Consider the following 17,130-nt stretch of genomic DNA (forward strand, 5'->3'; position numbering starts at 1 on the left):
GGGCTCTGTGCTGACAGCTCAAAACCTGGAGTTTCAGATTCTGTGTCTCCCTCCCTCTCTCTGCCCATCCCCCACTCATGCTCTGTCTCTCTCTCTCAAAAATAAATAAACATTAAAAATTAAAAAAAAAAAGAAATTCCTATATTTTCAGGATAAAAATTTCCTGAGAAATTATGAATCTGGGTTCCAGAAGACCCATGGACGATACGCCACTGTCAGGTATGGAACCATTGAGATAGAGACAATTTTAGAAGGTCATCACTCCAGTGAACTAAAGGATAGTGTTACTATTCTGCCAAAAGTGACCGAGAAATCCAATTTAACTGGTATGATTAAGCATATTAATTTCATTCTCTTTACTATAATGAATAGTAGAGAACTAATCTAGTATGAAATTAGATAATCTCTTTCAGCAAAAAAACATGAAGCAAGGACGTTAACTTTTGCAAGCTCCTACTCTATATAAAGATAAAACTGTTAAAAGGTCATACCCTTACTTTCCTATTTTTTCTTAACACCATAAAATACTAAACTCAGCTCAGCATAAAATTTCTAGTCCCAGGGTGATTAAAATGAATAGGACCTATGAATATTTACTTATCAAAACTAGATTTTAGTATTACTTTAAGTTCACAGAACTCAAAGCTATAAATTTGGTTTTCACTTTCGAAGAGCACTGCACTAAATTAGAGTCAGAACTGCTCACCACATCAATTTGGATAATCAGGCCAAGTAGAATTTTTAGTACAAATGCCTAAATTTGTGTATACTGTGATCACACCATTTTGACTTTGGATAAAGTTTTAGCTTCTAATTCTGCATTCTTCCTTTAGGTTAAATTTAGATAGGCATTTTAGAAACGAATTTGTCAGTTAAAAAAAAATTGGGGAGTTACTACGTTATCAATCAGGTTCTCCAGCTGTTATACATTCAGAATTGGGGAACTTACCTTGTGACCTGCGGTGAGTCACTCAACTTTTCTTTATCAAAATAGGTTACACATGTTTAAAACTCTGACACTCTTACCAAATGCTCTGCAACTTTCAAGTCCTGGGCAACTGTCAACTAGAACCTTGGAGAGCAGGACCCAGTGCTGCCTGCATATGGAATGGTTACCACTGTGACAGGCCAGAAATAACAGCTTCACTTTGCGCAGCTGATCTATTTTATCTTCTTTAGTCTTATTTTTTAAATGAAATGTCTAGTCCCCAGGGTGATTGAAATGGTTAGACTTTTAAGAAAATAGAAACTTTGGTGTATAAAAGGTAGTGTAGAAATACAAAACTGTCCAGATTATATTAGGTTTATACTTTTGATTACTCTAGCTTTGTAACTGAAGACAGTATAATTTATATACATATATATTCCCAATAATAAAAAGTTATTCTCATACAGCAGCTCTCCTATCGCTGTCAAACATTTTGACTGGCAGTATATGATGTATGTATGTGTAATCTTGCTTATTTCTTTAAAAGAGTAAAGTAAATATGAGGTGCCTGGGTGGCTCAGTCAGTTAAGCATTTGACTCCTGTCTTCAGTTCTAGTCATGATCTTGATATCAAGCCCTGTGTTGGGATCTACACTGGGTGTGGAACCTGCTTGAGATTCTCTCTCTGGCCCTTTTCCCTTCAAAGAAAGGAGTAAAGTAAATAAATTTAGTCATCTAAGGAAATAAAAACAATAAAAGAAACAAACACAGATACCTAAAATAATTTTGCAAACTAATTTTAAAAATATTCTGCCTGAAAATATAATTATCTGATGTAGAAACTTCAGTGTATCACTTCACTGTTACCTGGTGGGAGTTTCAAACACCATATACAACAGAAATATCTTATGAATTGAGAATTACTATACAATTGGAGGACAAACTAATCATTACCAAAGGGGAGAAAAGTAGGGGGATGGCTAAAATAGTTTATGGGGATTAAGAAGTACACTTGTTGTGATGAGCACTGGTTTTTTTTTTTTTTTTTAATGTTTGTATATTTTTGAGGGGGCGGGATGGGAAAGGGCAGAGAGAGGGAGATAGAATCTGAAACAAGCTCCAGGCTCTGAGCTGTCAGCACAGAGCCCAATGCAGGCTTACAGACCATGAGATCATGACCTGAGCTGAAGTCCAGTGCTTAACCTACTAAGCCATCCAGGCACCCTGAGCACTGGGGGATGTATGGAGTGCTGAATCACTATATTGTACACCTGAAACTAACATAACACTGTATGTTAACTATGCTGGCATTTAGAATAGAATAGAATAGAATAGAATAGAATAGAATAGAATAGAATAGAAAAATTAAATTAAATTAAGTTAAAAATTACTATAGAATTTTCATTTATATTCACTCTTGGAGTATAACTGCATTACAATTAAAATCACCCAATTTTAAATTTATTTATTTAACTCCTTTATATTAGTAATATATTATTACACAGATAAAGGCTTATTATGAACTTTAATTATACTAAATTTAATTACCTCATCTTACTTTCTAGGAATTATATATGCCTAACCATTTTCATTTCTCACAATGATAATATTACAACTAAAATAGTCTTTACTAAAAATTCAAAGAGAACTTTATGGTATTTATGGCTTTAAGTACAGGAAAAACTAAAATAAAAATTGTATCCACTTTAACTAGGAAATAATTTCTACTTTGGCTTAGGTATGAGAAATAGCCACTGTACCTCACAAAGCAGTAAGTCAATGATGTGGAAGACCATGCAGAGCGGGAACTTGGCAGTGAACAGAGTGAGAAACCACTGGGACGCGTACATATGAGCTTCCAGGTGCAGGTCGCAAAAATGGCTATGCAGGTCCGGTAACTGCTCCTAAAAAGTCAAAATGGAAAATTGAGGGGAAGGAAGACTGAGAAGTTTTATTTCCTACCACAACTGTAATTTAGGACAAGCTTTCTATGACCACTCTCAATTTTTTGTGGCATCTGCTGAATTTTCTGTAATTACACAGAAGCACTGATAGGAGATGAGCACTGGGGATATAGGATAATCAAGGAAAATAAAGGCAGACTTGTTATGAACAAGTAACAAAGATTACCTCTTGCTCACTTCTCTGCTCTTGTTTCTTGGGAAATGCTCGCTCTGACAAAACACCTGTAGTCTAACGAATGCCATCCCTCCAGAGTCAAGTCCAACACCCCATTCAGAGTTTAACGCCTAACTACCTAGAACAGAAATTCATCTGCTCTTTGGAGACCACTTAATATCAATCATCATCTGGGATCGATGGAATCACTCCAGTAAATTTGTGCGGTATTGAGAAAAGCCCAAAATATAACCAAACTTTAAAACAATCGATCTTTGACATTAAACATGGCAAACTATAAACTGTGCAAGTGTATAATGTATGAAATTGGATGTCTCCTAAAAATGTCTTTATGTTACCCTGATCCTTGTTTTCCAATTTACACAAGTAAATGCTTTTCAAAAGCATGAAAGCTAAAGTACAGAGTATTAGCATTGCTATTCTTGTAACTAAAAAACAAAAGTAAAGATATGTAAAAGCCCACGTTAGTTTTGTTTTCATAAAAAGATCACAAAAACAAAAAGAAAAGCCCTACTTCTTACATCACTCGCTTTTTGAAAAGCACCCAGAAGTACCCATCAGGTACTGTTAATGGGGTGTCCAAATGGTCATCCATTGAAAAATGCTAACAGAAAAATGTGTCTGAGTTTCTTCATAGTACCACGAACTTGTTATTTATTTATCAGTTACATTTATTTGACTCTTAAAGCTTTTAGGAAAACTGACCTTTGAAAAAATGTAACTTCTGTAAATAAAAGGTAAAGAAGTAAAAAATCCCAAATATTTACTTGGAAGAATTAAATCTCTAAAAAAAAGAGCCTATGGCTTTTAATGTCCATAGTTACCAGATTCTTCTACACAGTCTTTTCTCTCCTCAATGCCCGTATGTCATTGTGCTTACAGTTCATTTGATATCTTTCCCCCATTTCTTCTTAATGTTTAAGGTTTTCTACTCCCCCTACATTCTTTTCTAGTAAAATTGTCCTTAACTTCACTGCTAATTCTCTGTCTTCCTGTTCTAGTCTTTCAGTTCCCTATTGACCTCACTTCCCTCTTTAGAAACGTATGGATCTCTTGACAGGTCATGCCAATGAGCTCCTACCAGCTCCCCTAACCTTCCTCCTTTATCACTTTACTTTTCTCCAACATGGAATCAGTCCATTCATGTATTTCCTTCACATTCCTCTTGGATTCCCAATACTGCATATAGAGAAAGCCATATAAATATGCTGCACAGAGGTGCCTGGGTGGCTTAGTGGGCATCCAACTTTGGCTGTTTGTGATCCCTTGATGAGTTCAAGCCCCACTTACGGCTCACTGCTGTCAGCACAGAACCTGCTTCAGATCCTCTGTCCCCATCTTTCTCTGCCTCTCTCTCTCAATCACAAAAATAAATAAATATTAAAAAAATAAATATAAGATTTCCAACATCAGGTAGAATTTCAAAGCTCCTCAGTAATCCTTTTATCAGCACTAGTCATTAACTTTGCACTCTCTTTTTTATTACATCATATTTGACACAGATAAAATAATGTGTTCCTCTTAACATACAAATTTACACAGACATATTGTGAAATAGTAACACTCTTTGAGATCAGAACATTATGTGAGAAGAGATTTTTTAAATACATCTCTACCTTAAAATGTTAAAGTTTTTTATTCTCTTTGAATTCCTTTCTGTCCCTCAAAGAGTTCTGTACATGTGGATCTAAATATGGTACTGGTGCTAATTAAGGTGGAGAAAGCTCTTAAGTATTTCAATTTTTATTCTGTAGATATCTTCATTTCTTTACAAATAACACTTGGGAATCTTTTCACTGACTAACTCACTACATTAAAGTTGAGTATTTAAAATGGAAGACTATTTTTAAAATAATCAAACAGTTATATAAATATTAACACCAATGTAGATATTGGTCAGAAACCAACTATATCTACATTTTCTGTCGAATTCCATTAAACTCTCATGAGTCATTATTGTTCAGCAGTTTTATTACTTTTTCTGTAACTCAAAAAACCTCTGAGTGAGAAGAGCCTAATTTTCATTTACCTGCATTAGTCTCTCCAACTGATAGAATTTACAGTGAAGATCTTCAAAGTTGTTTTTGTAGAGATCTCGTAAACCATAGTCATACATGATTTTCACCAAAACACAGAATGCTTGTTCCTCTGGCATCTATAGGAAAACAGATACATACAGAACATGACTGAGTGGCATTTGGCCAGAACTTCAGAAAAGTTCCTTCATGTTAGTAGTCCTGTGCATTAATGGCTAAAGACTTCTACTCGTGGTTCCTGAGCTCAAGCCCTGCATCAGGCTTGGTGCTGGTGGTGCAGAGCCTGCATGGGATTCTTTCTCTCTGCCCCTCCCCTGCTCATGCTCTCTCTCTCTCTCAAAATAATAAATAACTTTAAAAAATAGGTAATACACATGATTCAAAAATCAAAACGATGCAAAAGTATATAAAGGCAAAAAAAAGTCTTCTTCCTCTCGATCTCCAAGAATATAATAATATTCTCCCTGTACCTGCCCCCACCTCTTTGGCATAACCTCGTAACTATGCTCAATAATTACTCATGGATCCTGCTCGTGTCTCCTTAGGCAAATAAAAGAATCACACTTCTTATTTTATTTTTTCCCTTTTCTACATAAAAGATAACATTCTATAAACATTACTACGCATCTTGCTTTGCCCCCCCCCCAAACATATTCCCAAAAGAGGGACTGCTAGGTCAAAGGATCAGTGCAATTTTAATTTTGATAGACAGGGAGATGCTGCCCTCCCACTGTCTTCTTGATGCTATTTTCTTTCTATATAAATAGTTTTTAGGAAAGAATGTTATGAACTTCTATCATTAAGAGTTAAATGACAAAATCTAATGTACTCTTCCTAGAGGTCTTTTTATCTGAACAGAAAGTGAAATCTTAAATCCAAGAAACAAACCTCTACATTGTGGTATCAATAAACTGAAGGGATTTAGGAAGAAACATATCCAATATTCTAGAAACTACAATAAGCCAACAGAAAAAGGTTTTATCCTTAACTTGCTGTCCTAAAATGTAGCTGTTATGTAAACATTTACTTTCAATGTCACTTCTTTGAAAGTCTGACCATGGCTGATTATGGTATTTGACACCTTGTTAGATTAACTGCCTGCCTGAATAATTGAATCAAGTAGAGTTCTATTTACCCACTTAGAAATGTAACTGTTTATTTAAATTCCTACACAAATTGGCCACTTCTATTTTCTACTTACAAACGATAAAATACATAAATTAGTTACCTAAAATCTAAAGTTAAGTAAGTACACTTTGCTGCTGTCATTTTGATTCTATAATTATTTCCTTATTTCTTATTTTTTAAAGTCTATTTATTTATTTTGAGAGAGAGAGAGAAAAAGAAAGAGAGAAAGAGAGTGAGCACACATGTAGGGGAGGAGCAGAGAGTGAGGGAGAGAAAGAATCCCAAGCAGGCTCCACACTGTCAGCTGAGATCCCAACGTAGGGCTCAATCTCAGGAAACAGGAGATCATGAACTGAGCCAAAATCAGGAGTCAGAAGCTTAACCCACTGAGCCCCCTAGGCACCCCTGCTTATTTCTTTTTTATCTGTGAGTTGTTTGGGACTTTGACCCCAGGTATTCAAGTAAACAAACATCTTTCAGCTCACACTCATTTATTTAGATACAAGTACACTGTATTCTTTCCCCCTTTCAATGAGTTCTGTCATTGAAGCCTCAAGTGACACTGACTTGCAAGTGCATGGTACCCCCTCACACCACCATGGTCTTAACCCCTCCCTCCTCCTCTTGGATCTCTCTTAAAATGGCCATACAAAAGCACTCATATAATGTAACGGCAGCCAGCCCTACAGAAACAAATTCACTTATAATCTCCCTGTAAGTGAATGATGTTTAGTTAAATAGTTGGTATCCTATAAAGGGTATAAATCATTATTTCCTCAGGAAAATGACAAATGAACATAAATTTTTGCTTTGTTTTTAGGTATGGAGCTTAAATTCTCCTTCCCTCCATCTGCCTCTATCTCTATCTCCACTCTTCTCTGCTCCCTCCTCCCCACTTCCCATCCGTTTCTCTCTCACATACAAACAACATGTTTAATACCTATTCTTAAAGAGACAAAAGCATTAGTTTGAACCTAACCCCCCAAAATAAAGTGGCACAATCCCAGTCCATAACCTTTACATAAAAAAAAAAAAACCCTCTGTTTGGGGGAGTGGGGAATCTTAGAGCTATTGTCCTTCATGTCTAGCTTCAGGCACCAAAAGCTAAGTTTTCGATTTCCATCAGTTCACGTGCCACACAAAAATGGTAGACTAACCCTATAAAATACCAGTCCAGCTGGGGTGGAGTCAATACTGACCATCTGTGAAGACAAAGGTCAGGTGTAATAACTTCTTATGGGATCTCAAATATCATCTCATCATAAAACTGACTAAAAATGAACCCCTATGAAGACAAAAAGGTTGCTAACAAAATTAGTGAAAAAATAATGTGAAACATGTATAATCCTTTGGAAAGCGAAACTGGAATCTTCTCTTTCTAGTTTAAACGCTAAATGCAATCTATTCAGCATGTCCAATTAAGTTTCCCTGGATATTTCAGCAACCAGGAAAAATGTGTAAAGTTTTTAAAAATGAAAATAAAGATCTAAAAGTATATAAAATATATAACAAATACAGACTGACATTTAAACTGCAAAGGCTTGTAATGATATTTTGTTTTTAAAGGATAAGATAATACATGTTTGAGGAAGATATTATACCTCAGAAAAGTGTCAGTATCAGGGAGTAAAAGCTGATCCTAGACTGGTGGTATTGTAAAATGTGAGAAATATAATATGAAAATATACTTTGGAAATTCTTTTGTTTAAGTTTTATGATATAAGTAAAATCTACACCCCATGTGGGGCTCGAACTCACAACCCCGTGATCAAGAGTCATATGCTCTCCCAATGGAGACAGCGAGGCACTCCCACAGTTTGGAAATTCTAAACAATAATCACTTACTGATGGCCACTAATGATTTCAATAATGGCACAAAATTTTATTTCTAAAATTAAGTTAACTTATTAGATTTTTCAATGCAAATAAACATAATACTAAAAATTCCATTAATAAGCTGGGTAACAAGGGTCTTGCTAAAGCATTAGGAGTATGTGGCCATTATCCAGAACTCATCAAATAGCACAAAGTAAATGGACTGGATTGAGAAGTGCTGTGCAGTACCACAGCATTTGAAAGCATTTCCATCATCCAGATAAAACATTTGCAAACAGACTCAGAGGACAGATCACAGTACAATGCAGAAAAACAATTAGTGATTTTCAGTATTCACTTTTCGATTTTAATACATTATCTAATTGTGAGCTTATATCATTCCATTTTCTCCAGCTTTACTAAGATGCAATTGACATAGAACATTTGTGTAATTTTCAAGTGTTTAAAATGATGCTTATATATATGTTAAAAATATAATATACATATATATATTTCTCAAAATGATGACCATAATAGATTAGTTAATAGATCTGTCACCTCTCATAGAATTTTTTTGCGTGTAGTAAGAACTTTTAAGATCTCTCTTAGCAATTTTCTTTCTTTTTTAAAAAATATTTTTAATGTTTATTTATTCTTGAGAGAGAGACAGAACACGAGCAGGGGAGGGGCAGAGAGAAAGGGAGACACAGAATCTGAAGCAGGCTCCAGACTCCAAGCTGTCAGCACAGAGCCCAATGTGGGGCTTGAACCCACGAACTGTGAAATCACAACCTGAGTGGAAGTCAGGCACTCACCTGATTGAACCACCTAGGTGCCCCAAGCAATTTTCAAATATACAATATGGTATTGTCAACTATAGTCCCCAAACTGTTAAATACCCTGCACTTATTAATTTCACACCTTAAAGTTTTTTCCATTTCACTACACTCACCCATTTCCCCCACCCTCTGTGGCAACTACCAATCTACTCTTTTACGACTTCAGCTTGTTTAGATTCTACATATAACTGATACAGAGTATTTGTCTTTCTCTGTCTGACTTATTTTACTTAGCATAATGCCCTGTCAGTCCACCCATGTTGTCATAAATGCGAGGATTTCCTTTTTTTCTGGCTGAACAGTATTCCATTAGATGTATATGCCACATTATCTTTATCCATGCACCTGTGATGCACATCTAGGTTGTTTCCATTTCTTGCCTATTGTAAATAGTGCTGCTATGAACATGGAGTGCTAATATCACTACAAGATGGTAATTTCATTCTCTTTGGATATATATTCAGAAGTGGAACTGCTGGATCATTGGGTAGTTCTCTTTCTAATCTCCTGAAGAACCTTCAAACTGTTTTCCATAGTAGCTTCACCAGTTTACATTCCCACCAACAGTGTACAAGGGTTCCCTTTTCTCCACATCCTTGCCAGTACTTGTTACCTCTGGTCTTTTTGATAATAGCTATTCTAACAGTTATGAGACAATATCTCATTGTGTTTTTTTATCTCCAGGATGATTGGTGATATTGAGCACCTTTTCATATACTTGTTAGATTCTCAATATCTTCTTTGGAGGAATGTCTATTCAGGTCATCTGCCCATTTTCTCATTGGGTGATTTGCCCTCCACACCCTCTGGAGTTAAGGAGTTCTTTATGTGTTTTGGATATTAACCCTTATCAGATATGGGGTTTGCAAATATTTTTTCCTGTTGTGTAGGCTACCCTTTCATTTTGCTGATGTTTCTTTTGCCGTGAAGATGTAGTCTCCCTTGTTTATCTCTACTTTTGTTGTTTGTGCTTTTGATATCATATCCAAAGAATCAATGCCAAGACCAAAGTCATAAAGCTTTTTATCTATGTTTGTCTAGGTTTATGGTTTCAGGTCTCACATTTAGACACTTAATCCATTTTAATTTTTATGAAAGGTGTAAAATAGGCGTGCAGTTTCATTCTTTTGCATATGGCTGTCCAGTTTTCCTAAAACCATTTACTAAAGAAACTATCCTTTCCCCATTAAATATGCCTAATTATTTGTCTAATATTAGTTGACTATATAGGCATAATTTTATTTCTGGGCTCTCAACTGTTTCATTGATCTACAGAACAATTTTTATGTCAGTACCATACTGGTTTTTTTTTTTTTTAATGTTTTATTTATTTCTGAGAGAGAGAGAGAGAGACAGAGACAGAGACAGAGAGACAGAGACAGTGTTAGCAGGGGAGGGCCAGAGAGAGAGGGAGATACAGAATCTGAAACAGTCTTCAGGCTCTGAGCTGGCTATCAGCACAAAGCCCAATGTGGGGCTCAAACCAACAAACTGTGAGATCGTGACCTAAGCCGAAGTCGGACGCTTAACCAACTGAGCCACCCAGGCGCCCCAGTACCATACTGTTTTGATTAGTACAGTTTCATAAGAGAGTTTGAAATCAGGTGAATGCCTCCATTTTCTCAGGACTGTTTTGGTATTCAGGGTCTTCTATGGTTTCCACACACACTTAGGATTGTTTTTTCTAATTCTGAAAAACTATCATTGGGATTAAAAAATTTTTTAATTAAAAAATAAAGTTTTAATTTTAGAAAGCACACATGGGGGAGAGGGGCAGAGAGAAGAAGCGGGGGGAGGAGAGAGGGAGAGAAAGAGGAAGAGTAAGAGAGAAAATCTTAAGGAGGTTCCATGCTCAGCATGGAGCTTGATGTGAGGCTCAATCCCACAACCCTGGGATCATGACCTGATTCAAAATCAAGAACCAGATGCTCAACCTACAGACCCACTCAGGCACCCCTGTCATTGTGATTTTAATAGGGCTCGCACTGAATCTGTAGATGACTTTGGTTATTACCAATTCTTCTGATCCATGGGCATCAATATCTTTCCATTTAGGTCTTCTTCAATTTCTTTCATTAATTTTTTATAGTTTTCAGTGTACAGACAGTTCACCTCCTTAAATTTATTCCTAAATATTTAGCTTTTTGATACTACTGTAAATGGGATTATTTTATTTTTTTTCCAGATAGTTCACTGTTAAGTATATGGAACACAACTGAAATCTGTATGTTGATTTCATATCCTGCAACTTTAATGAATTTGCCAATTATTTCAAACAGGTTTTTGGTGGGGTTTTTATATATAAGATCAAGTCATCTTTGAAGAAAGATTTTCATTTTTTCCTTTCTAATTTGGATATCTATGATTTCTTGTTCTTGTCTGACTGCTCTGGCTAGGACATCCAGTACTATGTGAGAATGTGAGTGGGGAGAGTGGGCAACTTTGTCTTATTCACAGTCTTAGAGAAAAAGCTTTCTTTTCCTTTTTTTTTTTTTTTCCCCAGTGGAGATATAATAGACACATAACATTATATTAGTTTCAAGTATATAACGTAATAGTTCAATATCTGTGCATAAGTGAAATGATCACAAGTCTAGTTAACATCTATCACCATACACAGTTCAATATTTTTTCTTGCAGTAAGAACTTTTAAGATTTCATCTCAGTATTTTACGGGAGCCTGGGTGGCTCAGCTGGGTAAGCCTTCCGACTTCAGCTCATGTTGTGATCTCACAGTTCATGCATTTAAGCCCCGTGTCAGGGTCTGTGCTGACAGCTCAGAGTCTGGAGCCTGCTTTGTATTCTATGTCTCCCTCTCTCTCTGTCCCTCCCCTGCTCATGCTCTGTCTGTCTTTCTCTCTCTCAAGAATATTAAAAAATTATTTTAAAAAAAGATTTAATCTCAGCATTTTTCAAATGTGCAATGCAGTATTATTAACTATAGTCACTATGCTGTACATTACATCCCTATGACTTATTTACTTAATAACTGTAATTTTGTACCTTTTGACTCCCCTCATCCATTTCACCCACCCCTAACCCCCACTTTTGGCAACTATTTGTTTTCTATATTTATGAACTTTTTTTAAAGATTCCACATATAAGTGAGATCATACAATATTTGTGCTTCTCTGTTTAACTTTATTTATTTAGCATAATGTACATATATATATGAGACACATTTTCTTTATCCATTCATCCATTAATGGCCACTTAGGTTGCTTCAATATCTTGGCTATTATTGCAAGTAATGCTATAATAACCATAGGGGTGCATATATCTTTTGGCTTTAGTGTTTTTATTTCCTTTGGGTAAATACCTAGAACTTGAACTGTTAGATCATATGGTAGTTATGTTTTAAGTTTTTGAAGAATCTCCAGACTATCTTAATAGTGGCTGCACCAATTTACATTTCCACCAATAGTGCACAGAGTCCCTTTTCTCCACATCTTTGCCAATACCTGTTATTTTTTTGTCTTTTTGATAATAGCCATTGTAATATACATATAAGGTGACATTTCATTGTGGTTTTTATTTGCATTTCCCTGATGATTAGTGATGTTGAGCACCTTTTATTGTACCTCTTGGTCATCTGTGTATCTAAAGGGAAAACTTTCAACCTTTTACCATTGAGTATGATGTTAGTTGTTGGTTTGTCATATATGGCCTTAATTATGCTGAGGTACATTCTATACCCAATTTGTTGAGAATTTTTATAATGAATGGATATTGAATTTTGTCAGATTTTTTTTCTGCATCTATTGAGGTGATCATAAAATTTTTATCTTTCATTCTACTACTGTGATATATATCACATTTATGATTTGCGTATGAAGCATCCTTGCATTTCAGGGATGAATCCCACTTGCTCGTGGTGTGTGATCCTTCTAATGTGATGCTCAATTCAGTTTGCTAGTATTTTGTTGAGCATTTCTGCATGTATATGCATCAGGAATATAATGTCTTATAGTTTTCTTTTTTTTGTAGTGTCCTTAGTATGGTATCAGGATAATGAATGCTTTGTAAAATGAATTTGGGAGTTTTAACTTCCCAAAAAGTTAACTTCTTAACTTTTTGGAAGAATTTGAGAAGGATTGGTATTAATTCTTCTTTAAAGGTTTGGTAGAATCTACCAGTGAAACCATCTGGTTCTGGACTTTTATTTGTTGGAGGGTTTTGATTATTGATTCGAGCTCCTCTTACTCATTATTAGTGTATTCAGATTTTCTATCTCTTCAGTCTTCATTGGCTGTTTTTAGGAATTTATACATTTTTTTCTAGGTTGTCAAATTTGTTGGAGCATACTTACTCACAGTAATCTCATAATAGTATGTATTTCTCTGGTGTCAGTTGTAATGTCTTTTCTTTCACTTATAATTTCATTTATATGGGTTTTCTTTTTTATTTGGTTAGTCTAGCTAAATGTCAATTTTGTTTACATTTTCAAAGTACCAACTATTAGTCTTGTTAATCTTTTCTATTGCTTTTCTATTTCCTATTTCATATGTTTCTGTTCCAGTCTTTATTATTCTTCCTTCTACTAATTTGGGGCCTAGGTTGTTCTTTTTATTCTAGCTCCTTGAGGTATAAAGTTAGGTTATTTGAGATATGAATAATTCCTTGATGTATGCGTCTATCACTATAAACTTCCCTCTAAAACTGCTCTTACTGCATTCTGTAAGTTTTGGTATTTAGTGTTTCCATTTTCATTTGTCTCAAGATATTTTTTAATGTTTTATTTATTTTTGAGAGAAAGAGACAGAGCATGAGAGGGGGAGGAGAGAGAGAGAGAGAGAGAGAGAGAGAATAAGAGACAGAATTTGAAGCAAGCTCCAGGCTCCGAGCTGTCAGCACAGAGCCTGACGTGGGGTTTAAAGTCACAAACTGTGAGATCATGACCTAAGCCAAAGTCAGAGCCATCCAGGTGCCCCTCTCTCAAGATATTTTTTAACCTCCCTGATGATTTCTTCTTTGAATCACTGTATGTTTAGGAGTGTTTTAATTTCTGCATATTCATGAATTTTCTACCTCTTCTCTTGTTACTGATTTCTAGTTTCATATCACTGTGGTTGTAAAAGCTACTTCATATAGGTCCTATATTCGTAAATTTCTTGAGATTTTTCTATGACCTAATATATGATCTATCCTAGAAAATGTTCCATGTGTACTTGAGAAGAATGTGTATCCTCCTGGTGTTGGATGGAATGTTTTGTATATGTCTGTTCAGTCCACTTAGTCTATAGTGCTCTTCAAATCTGCTACTTCCTTATTGGTTTTCTGCCTATAGATCATCCATTGTTAAGAATAAGATTTTAAAGGCCCCAAGTATTATTGTTGCTGTTTACTTCTCTTTTTAGTTCTGTATGTATCTGCTTTATGTATTAGGTGTGCCAATGTGGGTAAATACATATTTACAATTTTTATATCTTAATGGCATTTTTATCATTATATGGTGACTTTGTCTCTTTCAACCTTTTTTTTTTTAGCTTAAAGTCTACTTTGTCTAATATAAGTATAGCTGTGTCTACTTTCTTTGGGTTACCATTTGCTTGAAATACCTTTTCTTCTCCTTTCACTCTCAGTCTATATGTGTCCTTAAGACTAAAGTGAGTCTCTTTTAGACAGCATATTATTGGGTCTTGTTTTCTCTTTCCAATCAGCTATTCTGTATCTTTTGATTGGAGAATTTATCCATTTACATTTAAAGTCATTATTAATAGATAACAACTCACTATGGACATTTTGTTAACTGTGTTCTAACCTTTTGTGGGTTGTTTCTTGCTTTCTCTCTTGCTGTCTTCCTTTATGATTCAATGGCTTTCTGTGGCAGTATGCTTTCTCTTCTTTCCTCTTTAGTGAATCTACTGTCAGTTTTTGCGTTGTGGTTACCATGAAGCTTACATAAAATATCCTACAGTTTTAACATCCTATTTTGGGGTTAGAAAAATTTAACTCTGATAGTATACAGAAACATGATACTTTTACTTCTTCTCCCCCACCTCACACTTTAGGTTACTGATGTTACAACATACATCTTTTTTATATTGTGTAGAAAAAATTGCTGTGGTCATGGTTATTTTTATTTATTTAAAAATTTTTTATGTTTATTTATTTTTGAGACAGGGAGAAACAGAGCATGACTGGGGGAGGGTCAGAGAGAGAGGGAGACAAAGAATCTGAATCAGGCTCTAGACTCAGAGGTGTCAGCACAGAGCCCAATGCAGTGCTTGAACCCATGAATCAAGAGACCATGACCTGAGCCAATCAGATGCTTAACTGACTGAGCCACCCAAGCACCCCATGTAGTTATGGTTATTTTAAATATATTTCTTCTTTTAACTTTACACAACAGTTGTAAGCAAATTATGTACTACCACTATATATTATAGAATCTGACTTTGACTATATATTTACCATTATCATTGAATTTTACACATTCATATGCTTTTACAGTGTTAATGAGCATCCTTTTTTTCAGCTTGATAAATGCCCTTTAGCGTTTATTATAAGGGAGGTCCAGTGATAATGAACTCCCTTGGCTTTTGTTTGTTTAGAGAAATCTTTATCTCTTCTTCATTTTTGAAGGTTAGCTTTGCCAGGTATGATCTACTTTTTCTTTCAATACATCTTTGAATATATCCTCCCACTCTTTCCTGGCCTACAATGTTTCTGTTGGGGAACTAAATAGTCCCCTCTCCATATAGGAGAGTTTCCTTGTATGTGGTGAGTAGTTTTCTTCTTGACCTCAAAATTCTCTGTTTTTGATTTTTTGACAATTTAATTATAATGTGTCTTAGTGTAGCCCTGTTCAGATTCTAACCATTTGGAGTCTCCTGGGCTTCATAAATCCAGAAGTCCTTTTCTATCCCCAAGTTTGAGAGGCATATAGCCATTGTTACTTTAAATAGAGTTTCTGTCCCCTTTTCACTTCCTTCTGGGATTCTCATAATACATATATTATTTCATGTGATGGTGTCCCATAAGTCCTGTAGGCTTTCTTCACTTTTTTTTTTTTCCATTTTTTAATTTTTGCTCCTCTGACAGGACAGTTTCGAATGACCTAAGTTCTAATTCATGGATTCCTTCTCACATTTGGTTGAGTCTGCTGTAGCTCTCTATTAAAGTCTTCAGTTTAGTCATTGTAGTCTTCAGCTCTAGAATATGTTTTGTGATGGTTTCTATTTCTTTGTTGACTTCATTTTGTTTTCCTAATTTCATTTAGTTAACTGTGTGTTCTTGTAGTTTACTGAACTTCTTTGAAAGGATTATTTCAAATTCTTTATTAGACAGATCTCCATTCACAGATCTCCATTTCTTTATAGTTCATTATCTGAGCCTTATTAGTTTCCTTTGGTGGTTTCATGTTTACCTGATTCTTCATGATCCATGATTCCTTATGTTCTTAATTGCACACTTAATTACGTGGTCTCCTCTTCTACACTTTACAGGTTTGCTGTGGCATGAAAAGACTTTCACCAGTTAGTTACGCATGGAGTACTAGATGGGTTGGTTAGTAGCATCTATGGGAAAGCAGAGTTTGCTATCAAAGTCTAGTTGAGTGAGGTCCACTGCTCATGCTCTGAGATCTGGGAGGAATGGCACCGGTGGGCTACAGCTGGGTGAGCCTGCTGCTGTGCTCAACATTCAAGTAAGACCAGTGGGTGGGCTTGCTGATTGGGTAGGGCTGCTCCATGGTCAGGTGAGACCACAAGCTCAGTTCTGCAGTCACTTTTAGTTTAGATGAACAAGGTCAGAGGCTATGTTCCCTGGCATGGTGGTGCTTCTGGTTGGACTACACAATTAGGCAGGGTTATGGGTTGACCTCTGAAATAGCCCCTGGTCAAGTGAGGTCTAAGGTTGTCTTGACTGACCAGATGGTGATGTTGGCTGGAGTCTGCATTCAGGTGGGGCCATGGAATATCTCAAAGCCATGCAGGACTATAGGCTTGGCTTCCCAATCAGGCAAGCCATGGACTGTGCTCTGCTGTTGGATAAAGTAACCGGGTGGGCTGTCTGGTCAAGAGGGGTTTCCAGGCAAATCCCAAAGATGAGTGAAGCTAGAGACTGTGTTCTGTGGTCAGGTGAAATTACTGTCCAGGCTTCCTGACTAGGTGAGGCTGCAGGCCATATTCAGCAAGTGGGTAGGAATGTAGCCTGGGCAAGACTGTAGGCTGGGCACCCTGGCATGGTGGTTCCGTAGGCTAGGCTTTGAGGCTGCCCTGGGTCACTGTTATGCAGGGCCAGA

The 17,130-nt window shown here is 35.9% G+C and overlaps 1 protein-coding gene across 2 annotated transcripts in view; it reads right to left on the minus strand.

Annotated features, from left to right (window-relative positions):
* RABGAP1L (RAB GTPase activating protein 1 like) overlaps window positions 1–17,130 on the minus strand; it is a 674,356-nt gene that overhangs the window by 270,434 nt on the left and 386,792 nt on the right. For both annotated transcript variants that reach the window (XM_077763327.1, XM_077763328.1), the window contains exons 15-16: window positions 5,097–5,222; window positions 2,689–2,832 (exon numbers count right to left, since the gene is read on the minus strand). In XM_077763327.1, coding sequence (XP_077619453.1) covers window positions 2,689–2,832; window positions 5,097–5,222 — 270 coding nt within the window. The remainder of the gene's footprint in view (window positions 1–2,688; window positions 2,833–5,096; window positions 5,223–17,130) is intronic.

This window comes from Crocuta crocuta, unplaced genomic scaffold (assembly GCF_008692635.1).
Source record: "Crocuta crocuta isolate KB4526 unplaced genomic scaffold, BGI_CrCroc_1.0 scaffold3, whole genome shotgun sequence".
Lineage (NCBI taxonomy): Eukaryota > Metazoa > Chordata > Mammalia > Carnivora > Hyaenidae > Crocuta > Crocuta crocuta.